At 51.7% G+C, this 17,071-nt stretch overlaps 2 protein-coding genes across 3 annotated transcripts in view; both read right to left on the bottom strand.

Annotated features, from left to right (window-relative positions):
• Window positions 1-10,701: 10,701 nt before the first annotated feature.
• On the bottom strand, window positions 10,702-12,812 carry MYL7 (myosin light chain 7). Its single transcript, XM_061414461.1, has 6 exons — window positions 12,670-12,812; window positions 12,404-12,479; window positions 12,049-12,153; window positions 11,560-11,638; window positions 11,304-11,352; window positions 10,702-10,878 (listed from the first exon to the last, which is right to left on the bottom strand). Exons 1-6 carry the CDS (start codon window positions 12,703-12,705, stop codon window positions 10,777-10,779), a joined length of 447 nt encoding a protein of 148 aa, XP_061270445.1. The 5' UTR covers window positions 12,706-12,812; the 3' UTR covers window positions 10,702-10,776.
• Window positions 12,813-15,905: 3,093 nt separating this feature from the next.
• The window catches only part of GCK (glucokinase), a 36,266-nt gene continuing 35,100 nt past the window's right edge, over window positions 15,906-17,071 (bottom strand). For both annotated transcript variants that reach the window (XM_061414459.1, XM_061414460.1), the window contains one exon: window positions 15,906-17,016. In XM_061414459.1, coding sequence (XP_061270443.1) covers window positions 16,872-17,016 — 145 coding nt within the window. In that variant the 3' untranslated portion in view covers window positions 15,906-16,871. The remainder of the gene's footprint in view (window positions 17,017-17,071) is intronic.

Raw genomic sequence — 17,071 nt, 5'->3', positions numbered from 1 at the left:
TCCACAGAATTCCTAAACGAGCCCTAGTGGCCCTTCCGCATGAAGCTTCCTATTGGCTTCAACCAGAGCCGGGATTCAGTCTCAGGCCTTTCTGGTTCACTCTGCATCTGTTTCCCAAGTACCGGTCTTGTCTTTGGAACAAAGTAGGAAATGGCAACCCACTCCAGCGTTCTTGCCTGGAGAATCCCAGGGACCGGGGGAGCCTGGTGGACTGCTGTCTATGGGGTCGCACAGAGTCGGACAAGACTGAAGCTACTTAGCAGCAGGAGGAGCAGCAGGTAATAGTTAAAGATAACACATAAAAGCCCTTTCTGTGGACCTGACACTGTTTTAAATTCTTGACACATACTAATTCAACTAATCCTCAAATAACGCTTTGAAAATGCGGAAACTGAGGCACAGGTCACATGGCAGGATTCACCATGTGAGTAACAACCAGGATTCACCCCGAGGCAGCCTGACTCTTTGCCCTAACATGTATGTGTTCTGGCCCTCCTCTTGTGCAGGTCAGCTGAACTTCCCATCTAATTACCCGTTACTTCATTTTGCCCCTGTCATTTAATTAGGCATTTGTCAAACATCCAATTAGACTGAACTGGATAAGTTTGCCCTCAGAGGATGTGTGGAAACAGTCTTGTTCACTTACCGCAGTGCTTGGCACGTAGAGACTCCCAAATTTTCTTATATTTATAAGATAAATATAAATAGATGAGCACTTTTGGGGTGCGTATTATATACTAAGTGTCTTAAGAGTAAGGCAGGTCAGGTCCTAGGATTTCCATTTTACAGAAAGATTCACAGTTGCACAAGGTCACACAGCCAGGTAACCGGGACCAAAATTGGAACCAACCTGCCTGATTATCTTGCTCAGACATGAAGCTGGGTAGCCTCTCCACTGAGCTCTGCTCCTGGCAGGCCTGTGTCAGGCACACAGTTGGGGCAGCTAAGGGCGTCTGGGAGAGACCCTGAGACAACAGCCACAGTAGGCATGATGGTGGCTGGGAAAGGGGGGATGGACAAGTGGGTATAGTTCCATGGGTGGCTTGCACTTCCCAACTGTCTTCCCCTGGCTGTCTGCAAGGATGGACGGGCTAAAGTGTTGACTTTTTAGGCCTCCCTGGCAGTCATTGGTGATGGTGAGATCAGACCTGGCAGAGACATAGGGGAAGTCTGGCAGGGATGGTTAGGGCAGGGGGTGTGCTGCGTGTGGAGGCAGGCTGGGCTTCTGAGAAATCTGGTTTTGTGATAAAAAGGAAAAGCACAGGCCTGGAGGGGAGGGGAGTTTGGGGGGAGACTGGGTATATATATTTGTTTGGCTGAGTCCCTTTGCTGTTCATCTGAACCAATCACAACATTGTTAATCAGCTGTGCCCCAATACAAAATAAAAGTTTAAAAAAGAAGAGACATCAGAGAGCTTTCTCTCTCCTTACCACATGAACATCAAGAGGTCATCTGAGCACACAGTACTTTCTCTACAAACAGGGAAGTCTTCATAGAACCCAAGTGTGCTGGCATCCTGATCTGACTTCTAGCTTCCAAAACTATGAGAAAATAAATTTCTCTTGGGTAAAAAAAAAAAAAAAAAAAAAAGGAGGAGAACCACAGCCTACTCCCTTTCCTCCTTCTTCCTGTAATGAATAGAGTTCCTGGCAGTGTCCTACCAAAGATGCCAACCCGTATACCACTTAGCTACTGGATTAGGACCAGCAATTGCTAACTTATTTCACTTTAACAAAGGAACCCTTATTTGTTTTCTCCACTTTGAGTTTTCTGAATGTGAAACCAAGCATGTTCTTAAATAAATTATGTAAGGACTTCCCTGGTTGTCCAGCGGCTAAGACTCTGCACTCCAATGCAGGGGGCCCGGATTCCATTCCCTGGTTTGGTAACTAGAACCCACATGCCACAACTAAGATTTTGCATACAATGACTAAAGATCCTGCATGCTACAACAAAGATCAAAGATCCATTGTGCCACAGCTAAGACCCAGTGTAATCAAATAAATGAAAAAAATTTTTAATGGAGTATGTAGGTACGTAAAAGAGCAGAAGTCTCCTTAAAGGCTTAACAGAAACAGTGTCTTTGGGATTGGGCCTCTCAAAGTAAGTCTCGTTTCCACTGAAAGCAAGGCCTGGGTGGAATGACGTTATAGGGACAGGGCTTTCTGTGATGCTCATTAGTGTGTTTTTATTTTTATAAATGTTTTTAATTGTGGTGAAACATAATATAAAACAGCATTTTAGCCATTATGAAGCATACAGTTTGTTTGATGTTTTTGTTTTTCTGTCGCTTAGTCATGTCCGACTGCAACCCCATAGACTGCAGCACGCCAGGCCTCCCTGTCCTTCACTATCTCCTGGAGTTTGCTCAAACTCATGTCCATTGAGTTGATAATGCCATCCAAGTTTATTGGCATAAGTATATGTCATTAAGTATATGCAACCATCACCACTGTCCATCTCCAGGTTTTTCTTGATCCCAAACTGAATCTCTGTATCCATTAAACAATAACTCTCCATTCCCTCAACCCCAGCCCGTGTTAATCTCTAATCTACTTTCTGTCTTTGTGAATTTGCCTATTCCTCATATAAGTGGAAATTATACAATATTTGTCTTTTTTGTAGCTGGCTTATTTCAATTAAAATACCTTCATGGTATATCATGTTGTAGAACCTGTCAGAATTTCATCCCTTTTATGGACAAATAATACTTCAGTGGCACCCCACTCCAGTACTCTTGCCTGAAAAATCACATAGATGGAGGAGCCTGGAAGGCTGCAGTCCTTGGGGTCGCTGAGAGTCGGACACGACTGAGCGACTTCACTTTCACTTTTCACTTTCATGCATTGGAGAAGGAAATGGCAACCCACTCCAGTGTTCTTGCCTGGAGAATCCCAGGGACGGGGGAGCCTGGTGGGCTGCCAACTATGGGGTCACACAGAGTCGGACACGACTGAAGTGACTTAGCAGTAGCAGCAGCATGTGTATAACACATTTTGTTTATTTATCCGTTGATGGACATTGATTTGGGTTGTTTTCATCTTTTGGCTATTGTGAGCAATGCTGCTAGGAACAGGGGCATACAAATATCTGTTTGACGTCCTGCTTTCAATTCCTTTTGGTATATGTCCAGAAGTCGAATAACTGGATTAAATGGTAATTCTCTGTTTAGTTTTCTGAGGAACCATCATACTATTTTCCACAGCAGCTCTACCACTTTGCAATCATACCAAGAATACACAAGAGTTCCAATTTCTCCAGTTTTTCTATATCCTTACCAACACTTGTTTTCTGGGTTTTTTGGATAGCAGATTTTTTCTCCTTGGAAGAAAAGCTGTGACCAATGTATACAGTGTATTAATAAGCAGAGACATTATTGCTGACAAAGATCCATGTAGTCAAAGCTATGGTTTTTCCAGTAGTCATGTTATGAGAGTTGGATCAGAAGCTGAAGCTCCAATACTTTGGCCACCTGATGAAAAGAACTAACTCATCAGAAAAGACCGTGATGCTGGGAAAGATTGAAGGCATGGGGAGAAGGGGACGACAGAGGACAAGATGGTTGGATGACATCACTGACTCGATGGACATGAGTTTGAGTAAGCTCCGGGAGATGGTAAAGGACAGGGAAGCCTGATGTGGTGCAGTTCATGGGGTCACAAAGAGCTGGACACTACTGAGCGACTGAATAACAACAACAACAAGCCATCCTAACGGATGTGACATGGTATCTCCTTGTGGTCTTGATTTGCATTTCCCTATTGATTAGTGACATTGCACATTTTTTCATGTGCTTGTTGGCTGATTCATGTCGATGTATGGCAAAAAACATCACAATATTGTAATTATTCTTCAATTAAAATAAATTAATTTTTAAAAAAGAAATTTTCATTCATGTATCTTCTGTTTTTTAAATTGAGTTGTGTTTTTGTTGAGTTTTAGGATTTCTTTATATATTCCAGATGTGAATTCCTTATTAAATAGGTGATTTGCAAATGTTTTCTTCCATTCCGTGGGTTGCCTTTTACTCTGTTGATGGTGTCCTTGGATGTACAAAAGGACTCAGCAATGTGAGTAGACACTAGAAATCAAGCAAGCAAAATCAGTAACTATTTGAACACTATATGAACGTTCTTAGTTTCCTTATGGAGAAGGAAATGGCAACCCACTCCGGTACTCTTGCCTGGAAAATCCCCTGGATGGAGATGTCTGGTAGGCCACAGTCCATGCGGTTGCAAAGAGTCTGACACGACTGAGCAACTTCACTTTCACTTTCTTTCCGTTTCCTATATGGCCTAAGACAAAGATTGAATTTGTTGACAGTGATTCTTGAATTTCTAAAAGTTGTTTCTTCCATAGGCCCAATGATAAGTTTGTAAATTAGCATAAAATGAAGAAAAGTTATCACCATTGTTTGAAACATTTTTTTTATGTGATGAGTATGAAGTGGAAGCAGAACCGGATACACACCTGGCAGACTGGGTGGCCCTCAGCTTCCCCAGGAAGACAGGAGTGTCACTTAGAGGCCACAGTAGGAGGCAGGCTGGTTTGATGTCTAAGCCCTGTGGCAGGGTGTTTAGGACGGAGCCGCATCACTGGGCAGGGCAGCTTGGGAGCCATAGTGGAGCAGAATGAGCAGGAGGAAGAGTCAAAGCAAAGGTTAAGGTGCAGTGGACCAGGGCCAGCAAGCCTGGAGGTAGAGGACCCGGACAGGGAAATCTTGGAGATGAGGTAGGGGACTCTGAAAACCAGGATGCTTTCAGCCATTCTTTGGTCATGAGAAACCTGGCTCAAGACATGGTAGACATAAGACCAAGATGGTGGCCATCCTCATGGCTGTGGGATAATATACCCTGAAGGGGACTGAGGCTTGAGCTGCAGTTCAGTGTATCATGTGGTCATGGCCAACTTAAACCTAAGGTAGTTGATTACCTGGATATCAGGGACACACAGCATTGGTGGGAGGTTGGAGGACGGGTTTGCAAGCAGATGGGGCCCACAGGAGAGCCATGGAGCTGGGAGCACAGCAACCATCTCCTATCTGGAATTCTCTGATCTGATGCCAGCCCTGGGATGGATAGCCTCCAGAGTTCCCTCTTCCCTTGGATTTACTCATTCACAAAACAGTCTGGGAGAGGTGGTCTAGCTGGCTGGCAAGTGCCCGCTGCCTGCTGTGTGGAAGAGGTCTGAGCCCCCACGTCTCTGTAGGGTTGGTTACTAGGAACTACCCGCATCAGAGCCATACACAGTCTGAGAGAAGTTACTCCCCATGGGAAACAGTGCTTTGGGAACATGGACAAGCACTGACCTGGTAGATGATCCCTGTCCACTGCAGGGCACCTCCTTACAGTATGGAAGCAGAAAGCTGTGGGCATCTGTGGGGAGGGTCCAGGGGTCAGGTTAGACCGGCAGCTGGAGTTGGAGCTGTGGAAGTCCCCGGAGGGGTGACATGGGTGAGAGCAAGATGAGGCTGGCTTGGAAGGAGGCATTCTGAATGGGGGTGTGGGGAATGTGCAGGGGAGACTATAAGGCTGGTCTACTTTCCAGAATCAGGCCTGAAGTGGGGACCTGGGTCCTGATCACAAGTCATGGGAACCAGCTGGAGGCAGATTAAGCACAAACTAGGTCTTATCACAGGGGAAAGCCCCACAGGACCATGGGCAGTATGGGTGGCCCCCCTCCTGTCTGTCACTTGGCCTCAGGGCTTGTGTCTCTGCCCGTGTCCAATCCCCTACCTTTCTCTCCCCCACAGACCCACTGCCTCTGGTCTGTGTCCCTCTGGGAACAATAGCCACCCCAGTCCAATTGCCTGGGTGGAGGCAAAGTCCCCATCTCCTAAGGGGGCCACAGCAGGTAGAGGCTCTGGATATAACCCAGCAGGACCTCAGTGTGGCTCAGGCTAGGCAGTGCCTGGAGGGGGCAGGAAGACTGACCGGGGCACTTCACTGGGGCCTGGGGTGGCTCTGGGGAGGGCAGCCTAGTAGGGGAGGGGGAGGAAATGGAGCATTAAGGAGGGGGTCCCAGGAGGAAGATTGGGGAAGTGTTGCTGACGGCAGAGCAGGGCAGGCAGGGGTGATAAGGTTCTATTTTGGACCTGGGTGTCTCAGCACGTCAGCAGAGCATCTTGTGAGGAGAGGCAGGGCCGAGACAAATTTGCAGGTGGGAAGTCAGAGCCTGTTCCAGAGCCCTGGGGTGGGGCAGACAGGCACTACAGGGCAGCAGGTGGCAGAGCTGGGGGTGCAGGCAGCAGAAGAGCTTTCCCCTCTCCCCGAAGCCACAACGCCTGCCTCTTTCCTCTGTGCCCTCGCCTGCAGCCAAAGCCTTGCTGGAGAGAAACCAGAGACCCCGCCCCGCATTGCACCCACAGAGTCTACAGAGCCTCCTGATGTCAGGCTCCAGAGTCAGACATAGTATTGTCTTAACTATTCCTGAGACATTCCCTGAGCACCCGCTACATGCTACACTTGGTGCTCCGGGTGGGATAACTCATCTGCACTTGTGGTGCTGAAGTTGGGAAGCTGGGTCGATCTCAGGGTGGGCTGGACGAGCTCTAGGTGGAGCATGGCCCAGACCTGCATTGGGAGAGGGCTTCCTAGGGAGGTGACACCCGTGCTGGGACCTGAAGCCCAAAGAGGCCAGATGCGGGATCTGCAAGGGGCTGGGCACAGCCCGGATGATGGCCAGAGCTGTTCCAACACCTTCTGGCTCAGTTCCCTCCAGCCTGGACTCTGGGCACCTCTGTGTCCTGTGTTCCCCATCGGAGGAGCCGATCAGAGGAACTGGGAGGTCCAACCATCTCAGTTCAAAGTCCAGCCTTGGGTGGGTTGGCCAAGGGCCAGATCTCCCTCTCACGTGATCTTTATCCTGGGCTTTATCTCAACACAGTGACTTCTGGGTTCCAAGAAAGTGAGGACAGAACCACAGGCTGCTTGAGGCCAACAAACCATAAGCCAGCCCAGATTTCTGGTTGGAGAAAATAACCTGGTCTCCTGATAGGAGCAGCTCTGCCCAAACATGACATGCAGAAAGCCTTGACTATGGTGTGATCGCTCCACTGGGGTGAGTGGATGAGCTATGTGGCTCCTAGGGGCTCTGTCATCTCAAGGCAGACAGCAACTCCTCCAACTTACCACCCTTTCAAGGCGCTCTCTGTCCCTCCTCTCGTTGCTGCTAGGAAATCGTCATCTGTGCAGACAGCACCTGTGGACTGTCTGGGGTACCAGTCTACCCCAAGCCATCTGCATGTTTCTCCAGCTATACATTTAACCAGAAAAACAAAGTCAAGGGCTGTAGTGGCCCCTCATTTGCTGCTTACCAGCACGGCCCAGAAATACACACGTGGGGAGGTCAGTCACAGATAAATGTAGCGTCTTTGCTGATATGACAGGAGATATTCCATTTCACACCAGCCTTGAAATGACTGTACAGAAGTGCAACAAACACATCCTCCTACCTGAGGCTTGCCGTTCTAGGGACATTTGCAAGGATTGAACAGTCTTTTTACTTCGTTTCCTCACCTACCCCCATCTCAGATCCATAAAAGAAACTGGCATCCAGGCCCCCCAAAAATGGCTATTTCGAGGCACTAGCCTGCCATATTCTCAGCCAGCCAGCTCCTGAATAAAGTCCCCTCCTTGTCCCAAAACCTCATTTTGGATTTATTGGCCTATTGTGTGGCAAACAGAGAGAGCCTGGACTCTGTAACATATTTAGACCTATTATTGACTGGTCTCTCCAGGATCACTGTATTCTTGTCACAGTGAAATCAGAGCAAAGCGCCAACACCACCATCTCTCAGATCCTCTCTCTCAGCCTGCTGGGAGAGGCCTGGAGCAGAGGATGGGCAAGGTGGGCTGGGGACCGTGACAGCCATCAGACCCTGTCAGCTAATCCCTGGACAGGCCACATCTTCTGCAGAAGCAGACGGATCACAGATTTCTCATGCCAGAGCTGGTCTTTATCTGTGGTGTTAAAATAGCTAAAGAAAGAAAGAATGTGAACACTGCCTCCAAGATGGAGTGGGGGCAGGGCAGGGTCCAAGGCCCCGATTGGGGGCTGAACAGCCTCAGGATAAATTTAGAAAATACGGTGAACAGAGGCCTGGATCCACACTGCCCACCCAGCCAAGCTGGCGAGGCCACTCTGCCCCCAACTCCCACCCCATCCACCTCCACCCCCACCATCCAGGCCGAGGCTCTGGTGGCATGGGACCAAGCTGAGGAGATAATTCAAACAAAACATCTTGCCAATCCAGAAAACCTCTCTACCAAAGTCACAAGAAAGGACAACGTGGTCCTGAGCAACCACTGAGCCCAGCCCTGTGCTCATCACAGAGACATCAGAGCAGGAAGTAGTCCCTTGCCTTTCAAGGCAGTTCAACCCATCCATCCCCAAGAGAAACAGAAACCAGTCTTGTCACATAGCTCACCCCCCACCCACCCCTGGCCCCACTGGGACTTGGGAGGGGCACCTTTGTTTGCTGATAGCCTTATCTGGAGGAAAGGCAAACTTCTCATCTCTTTACAACGGGAAGTACACTTACAAGCCGGGCCATGGTAGTCAGGCTCCTGCGTCCCAGGGGAACTGGGCAAGGAGGGTGCTACTCTCTTCAGAGAGATGTCCCCAGGTCCTTGGGAAACATTTCAGGGTTGTCAGACTAGCAAGAGGCTGATTTAGCTTTTAAACAGATTTACACACACACACACAAAAGGAAGGGAAAGAACTTACAGGTTTTCTAAAGGAAATGCTCTAAGAAGAGGGAGGAGAAAAGTGCTTACTTTCTCTGCATCAGGGAGTATTAACGTCTTCTCATTTTTAACTTGCATTTGCCTCTACAGCCATCTCTGCGCGCACTCAAAACCCAAGGGACTGAGCAGCACAGCGGGCTGGCCCTGGCTCCAGGCCCTCCTGCGGGTCTCACTGAGGACTCTAGCCTGAGAGATGGCTACTCAGTTAGCTCTGAGGAACTGCTCGGAAGAGAAAAGGGAGAGGCCAGTTTATATGTGACTTTTTTTTTTGCTAGAAAACACCTACAGTCAAGCATACATCATGGTAAAAATGTACTGCTAGTCACAAAGAACAGACATCTCAGTAATGATTTTAGGGGTTTTCCATGTATGGGAAGAGATAAGACTCTGGGGTCATTGGAATCCTTCCTGAGATATGCATCTAACTATCTAGGGGCCTGCTTATCCAAAGCACAGAGTGCTTCCTTCTGTTTCCATCCAGATGGTGAGTGACTGTTGTGGGTTATGAGTTAACCCTTGTAGAACTGGGTGGTGAATGACACTTTTCTTTGTTCACACATCTATGATTTTTTTGGTCTGTTTCAGAGTCTCTCACAACTTTTCCTTGTAGAGGCTTGAATTATTAAATCATCCCTTACTTCTTTTTTTTAATATTTATTTTTATTTATTTGGTTGCACCGGGTCTTTGTTGCAGCATGCTGTATCTTTAGTTGGGGCATCTGGGCTCTAGTTCCCTGACAAGGGATCAAACCCAGGCCCCATATATTGGGAGCACTGAGTCTTAGCCACTAGATTACCAGGGAAGTCCCCATCCCCCACTTCTTGAAATCAGTTTGATGAAAAAGCAGAACGCATGAGCTAGACTACACCTGCTTGATCTTATTCACCCATCTTCACAGCAAGCATGCTGGGAGGGACAGTTTGCTTGCTCCCTGATGAAGATTCAAGCAGTGCCACAACTTCTGTGATCACAAATAAGCAATAGAAAGCACCATTGATAACTTTATATCTGAAGTCTCAATGTAGGAATTAAACTTGCCAAGTCCCAGGTAAACATCAAAATTGAACACCTCTCGGGTGAGTTGCTGTTCGTTGTTTGCCTTCTGGAGGGACTGTGGTCAGCTCTCCCTTCTCCCTCACCTCCTCCCACCTCCCCAACCTGTAGTGGGGGCGGGGTACTGCATTGGGGCTTGGAGGTGGGAAGGAGTCAGGCGAAGAAGGATTTCCTGTGTTCTAGGTCTTGCCCTCCCCTCTGCACCCGCCTGCCCTCTCCCCTCCCCCTCTCTGCTGCTGACACTCTGGAGGTTGCCCTGCTGTCCCTCCTGTTCCTATGATGAGGATGGGTGCCCCCAGCTCCTGGTTTCTGCAGGTGAGGTGGGGGACGAACACATACAATTCCCTCCAGAGAAACCTTCTCCTCTCTCCAGCAGCCTCATCTTTTCATCCGGAGGCATGAGGCCAGTTTCAGAGTACTTCCCTTAGCACCTGTGTGTGCTCCAGCACCTCCGTTGGTGTCAGCGCGCCTCACTTGTGTTTTCACATGGGCCCCTCACACCACATGCGTGTGCAGAGAGGCCCGCCTGAGCCTGGGTGCAAAGATGGGGGCTGTGAGGGGGAGAGGGTTCCCAAGGGGGCAGAGTCCCTGGGCTGTTGGCAGATGTTTGCTGAGCAGAGAAACCTCATGTAGCTCATTCTGGGCCTGGTGGAGATGGGCATAAAGGCCCCCATTTCCTCTCCTAGAGGAGTGGCCTTGGGTGCCATGCCCACCCTCACAGGCCTCAGTGTCCTCATCTGTAACCTGGGCACAACAGGGTTCATAGGTCACAGGGCAGTGTGGGGTGCATGCAGGGGGCTGGCAAGGGCCAGGCTGGTTGTCACAGCAATCTCTGCATCGGCCCTTCAGCTCACCTAGGCGCCCCCACCCCATCTGCCACAGACAGGCCACCACTGAGATCTAATTCGGAAATAGCGTTTATTGAGGTGTCCCCACAGGCCTGGCCCTAAGTCCCAGTCGCTGGCACCTCGGGCTCACTCCTCCTTCTCGTCCCCATGGGTGATGATGTAGCACAGGGACTTATAGTCGATGTTCCCTGCCAGGTCCATGGGTGTCAGGGCGAACATTTGCTCCACCTGCGGAGGTAGCTGGTCAGAGTGATCTGATGGAGGCCTGCGACCTTCGCCCTGCCCCTGGGGCCATGCACTGCCCCTCAGCTTTTCAGGCGGAGCTTGGGGCAGGAGTGAGGGGTGCGGTGGGTCCCAGGGCCCACCCTGCCCACAGAGCCGCCCTCCCTCCGGTGTTGCTAAGATGCTGTTGTTCAGATGCTAAGGTTGACTGCGCTCTCACCCCTGGACCTCTGCACACAGAGCTCGTACACCTCCTCTGACTCCAGGTCCTTCACCCTCCAGATTCCAACAGATGCAGCACCTCCTCCAGTAAGCTGGGCTCTAAGCCCACAAGGGCAGTGGGTCACTGAGGCCCCCGCCCCTGGACCCTGTGGGGTGGAGCCCTGTGAAGGGGCCCAGGAGGGATGATTGAAGGAGCCCGGAATCCTCACCTCAGCTGGAGAGAACTTGTCTGCCTGGGTCAGGAGAAGCTGCCTGAACCTGAGGGAATAAGTGGGGAGCAGTGGGGAGAGCCTGGTGGGGCTGGCTGCACGGGCAGGGGATGGAGGCTCTCACAGCCTAGATGGTCAGCTCCCCCCAAAAGCAGAGAGGACCCCAAAGGACAGGTGGCCACCCTCACAAGGGGACCCCCTCCCTCCCTGCTTCTGGCACAGTGCCCCCAGCCACTCACTCCATTGTCCCACTTACTCATCCTTGTTCACCACGCCTTTACCACTGGGGTCAAAGAGGCGGAAGGCGCTCAGGATGGCCTCTTCAGGGTCTGTCCCTGGGAGGCCAAGGGAGCCAGGTGAGCACCCACACCGCCAGCTTCCCAGCCCCACCGAGGAGGAACCCAGAGTGCGGGAGGGAACCTTCCAGATCACAGAGAGCCGGGAGGGTGCCTGATACAAAGTGCTCCTTTGGGCTCAGAGACGCTGGGATCAGCTGTCTTTCTGAAATGCCGGACTTGGCCAGGAGGCTGGGATTGGGGATTTGGGAGTGAATGCAAAGGCATACTTCCCAGCCCTGAGGCTTGGGGTGATCGGTGCTCATGGGATGCAGAGGTGGGCCCCACATCCTCTGGGTGGGCAAGGGCCAGATGGGGTCTGGACTGGCTCTGGGTGGGATTCAGGCCGGGTCCAGGTGGAGTGCACACTTGCTGCCCAGCCAGGGACTCCAGACCTGCCCCTGGCTCACCATTGAGCTTCTCCCCAAACAGTGTGAGGAAGACAGTGAAGTTGATGGGCCCCTTCCCTTCCTGCAGCATGGCATCCAGCTCCTCTTCTGGAACATTCACCTTCCCTGTGGGGGTGTTAGATGGACACAGGGCCCTTGAGTGTCCCTGAGTAGGGCTGGGCTGCCCCTCCCCTATCCTAGCCACCAAGGGTAGAGAACGCTCACTGGGTGGGGGAAGTGAAGTGGAAGGAATGTGTTCTAGGGGTGGGTGGGTGGTGTGAGCCAGGACAGGAGTACAGGCCGGGCCAGGCAGCAGCTCTGAGCCGGGTCCCTGGTGTGAGAGGGGCTGGGCCAGGCAGGAGACGGGTGCCCTCACCGAGCTGGGAGTAGGTCTCTCTAAGGTCCGACTTGCAGATGATGCCGTCACGGTTCTGGTCGATGCAGCTGAAGGCCTGTGAGGTGGAGGGGCCACAGTCTCCAGCGGGAGCAGCCCACACCCCAGGCAAGGCAGGAGGTGAGGGGGTCCTGGGTGGTGGGAGGAGCAAGGACAGGGGCCAAGACCCCTGATCTACGGGGAAGAAGGGATGTACTGGGGGCATGGTCCCCAGATGGGGCCCAGGCTAGTGGGAGTGGGGCACTCACTTCCTTGAACTCCTGGATCTGGGCTTGCTCGAACATGGAAAAGACGTTGGAAGAGCCTCGCTGGGCCTGCTTGGTGGCCGCAGCCTTGCCCCGGGTCCCTGCCTTCCTGCTGGCCTGCAACACCACAGGTGGGGATGGGTCCTCTCCCCAGCTCCCCAAAAACTCCCTGCCATGGACAACCCCAGAACATTCCCAGGAGACCCGGGGCCCAGGGTCCTGCTTCTCTTCCTGGAGACCATCTCTCTGGGCCCAGCACAGGCACAGAAGTACTGGCTCCACACCCCCAGCCCAGAGGACAGCACCTTGGAGGCTGCCGACCTGGAGTCCCCCACTTGCCACTCACCATCCTCTCTCTCTGCAGCGGCCTGGTTGTCTCCAGGGGCCCAGAGCCCCCTTTATGTCTCAGCCTTATCACCTGGAACGCCAAATAAGGACAGGAGGAGAGGATAGGCCCAAACTTGGCAGCCTCTGCTTGGGCTGGGGGAAGACAGGGCCCCTGAGCAGATTCCAGCCACATTCCCAGCGACCTTCAGGCCCCCGACAGACGTGTGACATGCAGTGTCTGCCCGTCTTGGCACTGTGAAATGCACTGCCTCCTGAGAGCAGAGCAGGCTTGCAGCTCTCGCCACTCCAGGGCTGAATGAGGGGCCCCTGTTACCCTCACCAGACTGTCCTTCTGCAGTTCCAGCCCAGGCCACAGGGACAGCTGGGGTGGGGCTGGCCTGAGGCCTCCATTGGGCTTGGGAAGGCAGTCAGAGGCTCTGAGGATGGTCTCTGGTCTGAGACCCCTGCAGGGATTCCCCGAGGTGAGGATATTTGGCCCTGGCCTCTCGACCCTCTGACCAGGGGGCAAAAGGCAGCCCTGAGCTGATGGCTACCCCAACCAGAACTTGCATGTGATGCTGCTGGAGCATGGAGCACTGCCTGGACCCCAAGCATCCCTTGTGACCCCCATGGAAGTGGGTCCCAAGCCCTTCTTGTGGAGCTCCACTACAGAGTGAGGGGCCTGGGCGTCCTCCACTGTGCCAGAGCAGCAGCCTCTCAGCTGCCTGTGGGCCCAGGGCAGAGAGGGGCTGGGGGGCTGGAGACCTGCCAGAGCAGGAAGAGTGGGCAGTTGGCGGCTCCCCTGAACCCAGAACAGGAGAGGGCCCATGGCTGTCCCTCTGCCCACCGAGGCGAGGATCAGGGAGGCCAGCCAGGAGAGCAGGGTTCTCGTCCATCAGACCCAAGGTCTCTTTTGTGTAACAAGTATCTTTTACACCACTTTTACTCTCCTGAAATGAAATTCATAGGCTATACCTATAACCTACCTCCATAGAGAATTTGAAACAATCAATACAGGGCCCTGAATCACAACATAAAGGACAACTAGAAAATAATTTATGGTAACATGAGATCCAACAGGTGAATGCTGGGACATGAGTACATCAGTACTGATAATGGAGTCATCAAAGGCTTGCACAGACTTCCAATGCATAATTTAGACTTGAGAGAACGAAAAAGATCAGAAGTAATTCCACATGTGGCATACCATAAATTGGGACAGCATCTCAAGGAGGGCATGAAAACTCAAAATCACAACTTTGGGTGAAGTACTGAATGAAACAACATAGTCATTCCAGATTTGCTGGTTTCTCTCATTGAAAAGTGAGTGTAATACACACTACGCATGTGTGCTCAGTCACTTCAGTCGTGTCCGACTGTGTGATCCTATGGACTGTAGACCACCAGGCCCCTCTGTCCACGGGATTCTCCAAGCAAGAAAACTGCAGTGGGTTGCCATGCCCTCCTTCAGCGGATCTTCCTGACCCAGGGATTGAACCCATGTCTCCTGCATTGCAGGTGAATTTTTTAACCACTGAGCCACAGGGGAAGCCCTACTATGTATAAGATAATCAACAAAGACCTACTATATAGCAAAGGGAACTCTACTCAGGATTCTGTAATAACTGAGAGGGGAAAATAATCTGAAAAAGAATGGATATATGCATAACTGAACCACTTTTCTGTATACCTAAAACTAACACAACATTGTAAATCAACGACGTGCTAAGTCTCTTTAGTCATGTCCAACTACTCCAACATAAAATAAAAATTAAATTAAAAAAGATAACAACATCCCAAAACCTGAAAAAAAAAGTGAGTGTATGTTGCTGCTATTGCTGCTGCTAAGTCGCTTCAGTCATGTCCGACTATGTGCAAGCCCATAGACGGCAGCCCACCAGGCTCCCCCATCCCTGAGATTCTCCAGGCAAGAACACTGGGGTGGGTTGCCATTTCCTTCTCCAATGCATGAACGTGAAAAGTGAAAGTGAAGTCGCTCAGTTGTGTCCGACCCTCATCAACCCCATGGACTGCAGCCTTCCAAGCTCTTCTGTCCATGGGATTTACCAGGCAAGAGTACTGGAGTGGGGTGCCATTGCCTTCTCTGGAGTGTATGTTAAAATCTTACAAATACATGTTCATATGTAACTGGGTTTGTGTGTAAGAAGGTCTTAGCCCTGAGCCTTGGCTGATGTGAAACAGGCATTTCTTTCAGGAGTAAACTTGAAAGGATCACAGAAATCATGTGACTTCTTTTAAAAAAAATATTTATTTGGCTGCACTGGGTCTTAACTGCAGCCCACAGGATCTTCTGTTGCAGCATGAAAACTCTTAGATGTGGCATGGGGGATCTAGTTCCCAGACCAGGGATGGAACCCCGGCCCCCTTCACTGGGAGTGTGGAGTCTTAGCCACTGGACCACCAGAGAAGTCCCCACGTGACTTCTTCTAATTCTGTCTCCAACATCTTCCATCACTGTCACAACCTAAGTGGCTCCAGGGACTCCCTGCTGAGACCGATCTGCAGCAGGACCAGTCCCCAGAGATCAGCCTTGTTCCCCCTTCTTAGAGTAGCCCCACTCCCTCCAGGATTTCACCTGGAAGCTCTCAGAGACCTCAGAGCTGCTGAGTGATTACAGACAGGTGGAACCACACCCTGAATCCCACAGGCTGGTGGGCAGAGGCCTGGTCAAGTCCAGGACCCCTGACCACACCCCCGCACACCACGCGATGCCATTCCTGTTCCTTCAGCCTTGTGTGTTACTCTTCATAGTCCCCAACATGGCTCACCAGAGAGGATGGCAAATTTCAAGACACACCTTGGCCTGCAGAGTGTCTGTGTGCACAGGATCACGTCTGTATGTATGCTGTCCCACAGTCTCATACACAGAGCTCAAAGAACAGTGGACAAGGTCATGTTCTAAACTTTTAAAACTTTTAATTAAAAAAAAAAAAAACCCCACACAGTTCCAGGTTGGGCATGGATATGCTGGTGTGGTACATGGAAGTCTGCTAAGAAGAAAGAGGCCTAGCTTGTCCCTTGGGGTGTGTGCTGTGTGCTGCTGGGCTTTCTGAGTGCCCAGGGCCATGGGAGCCAGGGACTCGATCCCAGAGATGTTCCCAGGCCTGTCTGTGGGTGGGGGGACTCCTCCTTTTCCTGGGCCCCTCTGGGCAGAGGCTTTGGGGACTCTGTCTCCTGCATTTCCTGTGAGGGTCCATCCCAGAACAACAGACCACTCAGGGATGGCAGGATGGGAGGGAAAAGGCTGCCATCTCCAGGCCTCGGGGTACCCACAGGCTCTACTGTGGAGCTTGTCCCTTCCATTTCCCGGGCCTGAGTGATCAGCAGCTCCCCGGGGCCCCCGTGGAATCCAGGTCTAGGTCTGGCCAGGTGATGAGGGCTGCCTCCCCATGCAGGCTGAGCTCATGGGGAAGCCAGGCCATAGTAGGGTCCAGAGGGCACCCCCTTCTCAGAGCCAGGGTTGAGCCAGGCTGAAAGCTCCAAGAGACAAGCAGTGCAGAAATGCAACAAAATCCTGAGTGAATAACTCCCTTCTGGGTCCTTGATTCCAGCAAAAAAGGCGAGGTACTTTGAGGGTTCTCCATTCCTGTTCATTTCTGCTCCCGACCCAGTCAGGGCCCTAGGGCTATCTCACCAACTGACCCTGAGAGAAAAAGCCTGCCTGGGCCCTCGGCAACCTCTCCAGAGGCTTTCCCGCATCTTCTGGAGGTGACAGCTGGGATGGGAGGCATCCAAGGTCCTCAGAAGGAGAAGCCTCTCGATTGGGCCAGGTTGGGGGGACTTGTAAGGAGAGTGTCCCCTGGAGCCCAGGTCCAGTAGCCGGCCACAGCTTCCTTCCTGCCTTGCAGCCTTTCTTCTTACTGGCCCAGCATGCAGGCCTTCTTACAGGCCACCGCGGAGATCAAGGCCGCGCCCCGGCCGCTGCCCTCCTCCGACTCAATGAAGGTGATTTCACAGCTGGGCGTCAGCCTGCGCACGATGGCGTGGAACCGCTCCTTGAAGCTGCGTAGAGGGGAAGCTTGGCTGCCGGTACCGCGCTGAATGCACGGCAGGGGGT

The sequence above is a fragment of the Bos javanicus genome, chromosome 4 (genome assembly GCF_032452875.1).
Source record: "Bos javanicus breed banteng chromosome 4, ARS-OSU_banteng_1.0, whole genome shotgun sequence".
Lineage (NCBI taxonomy): Eukaryota > Metazoa > Chordata > Mammalia > Artiodactyla > Bovidae > Bos > Bos javanicus.
The sequence above is the reverse complement of the archived record's forward strand: the minus strand, read 5'-3'. Positions and strand labels throughout refer to the sequence as shown.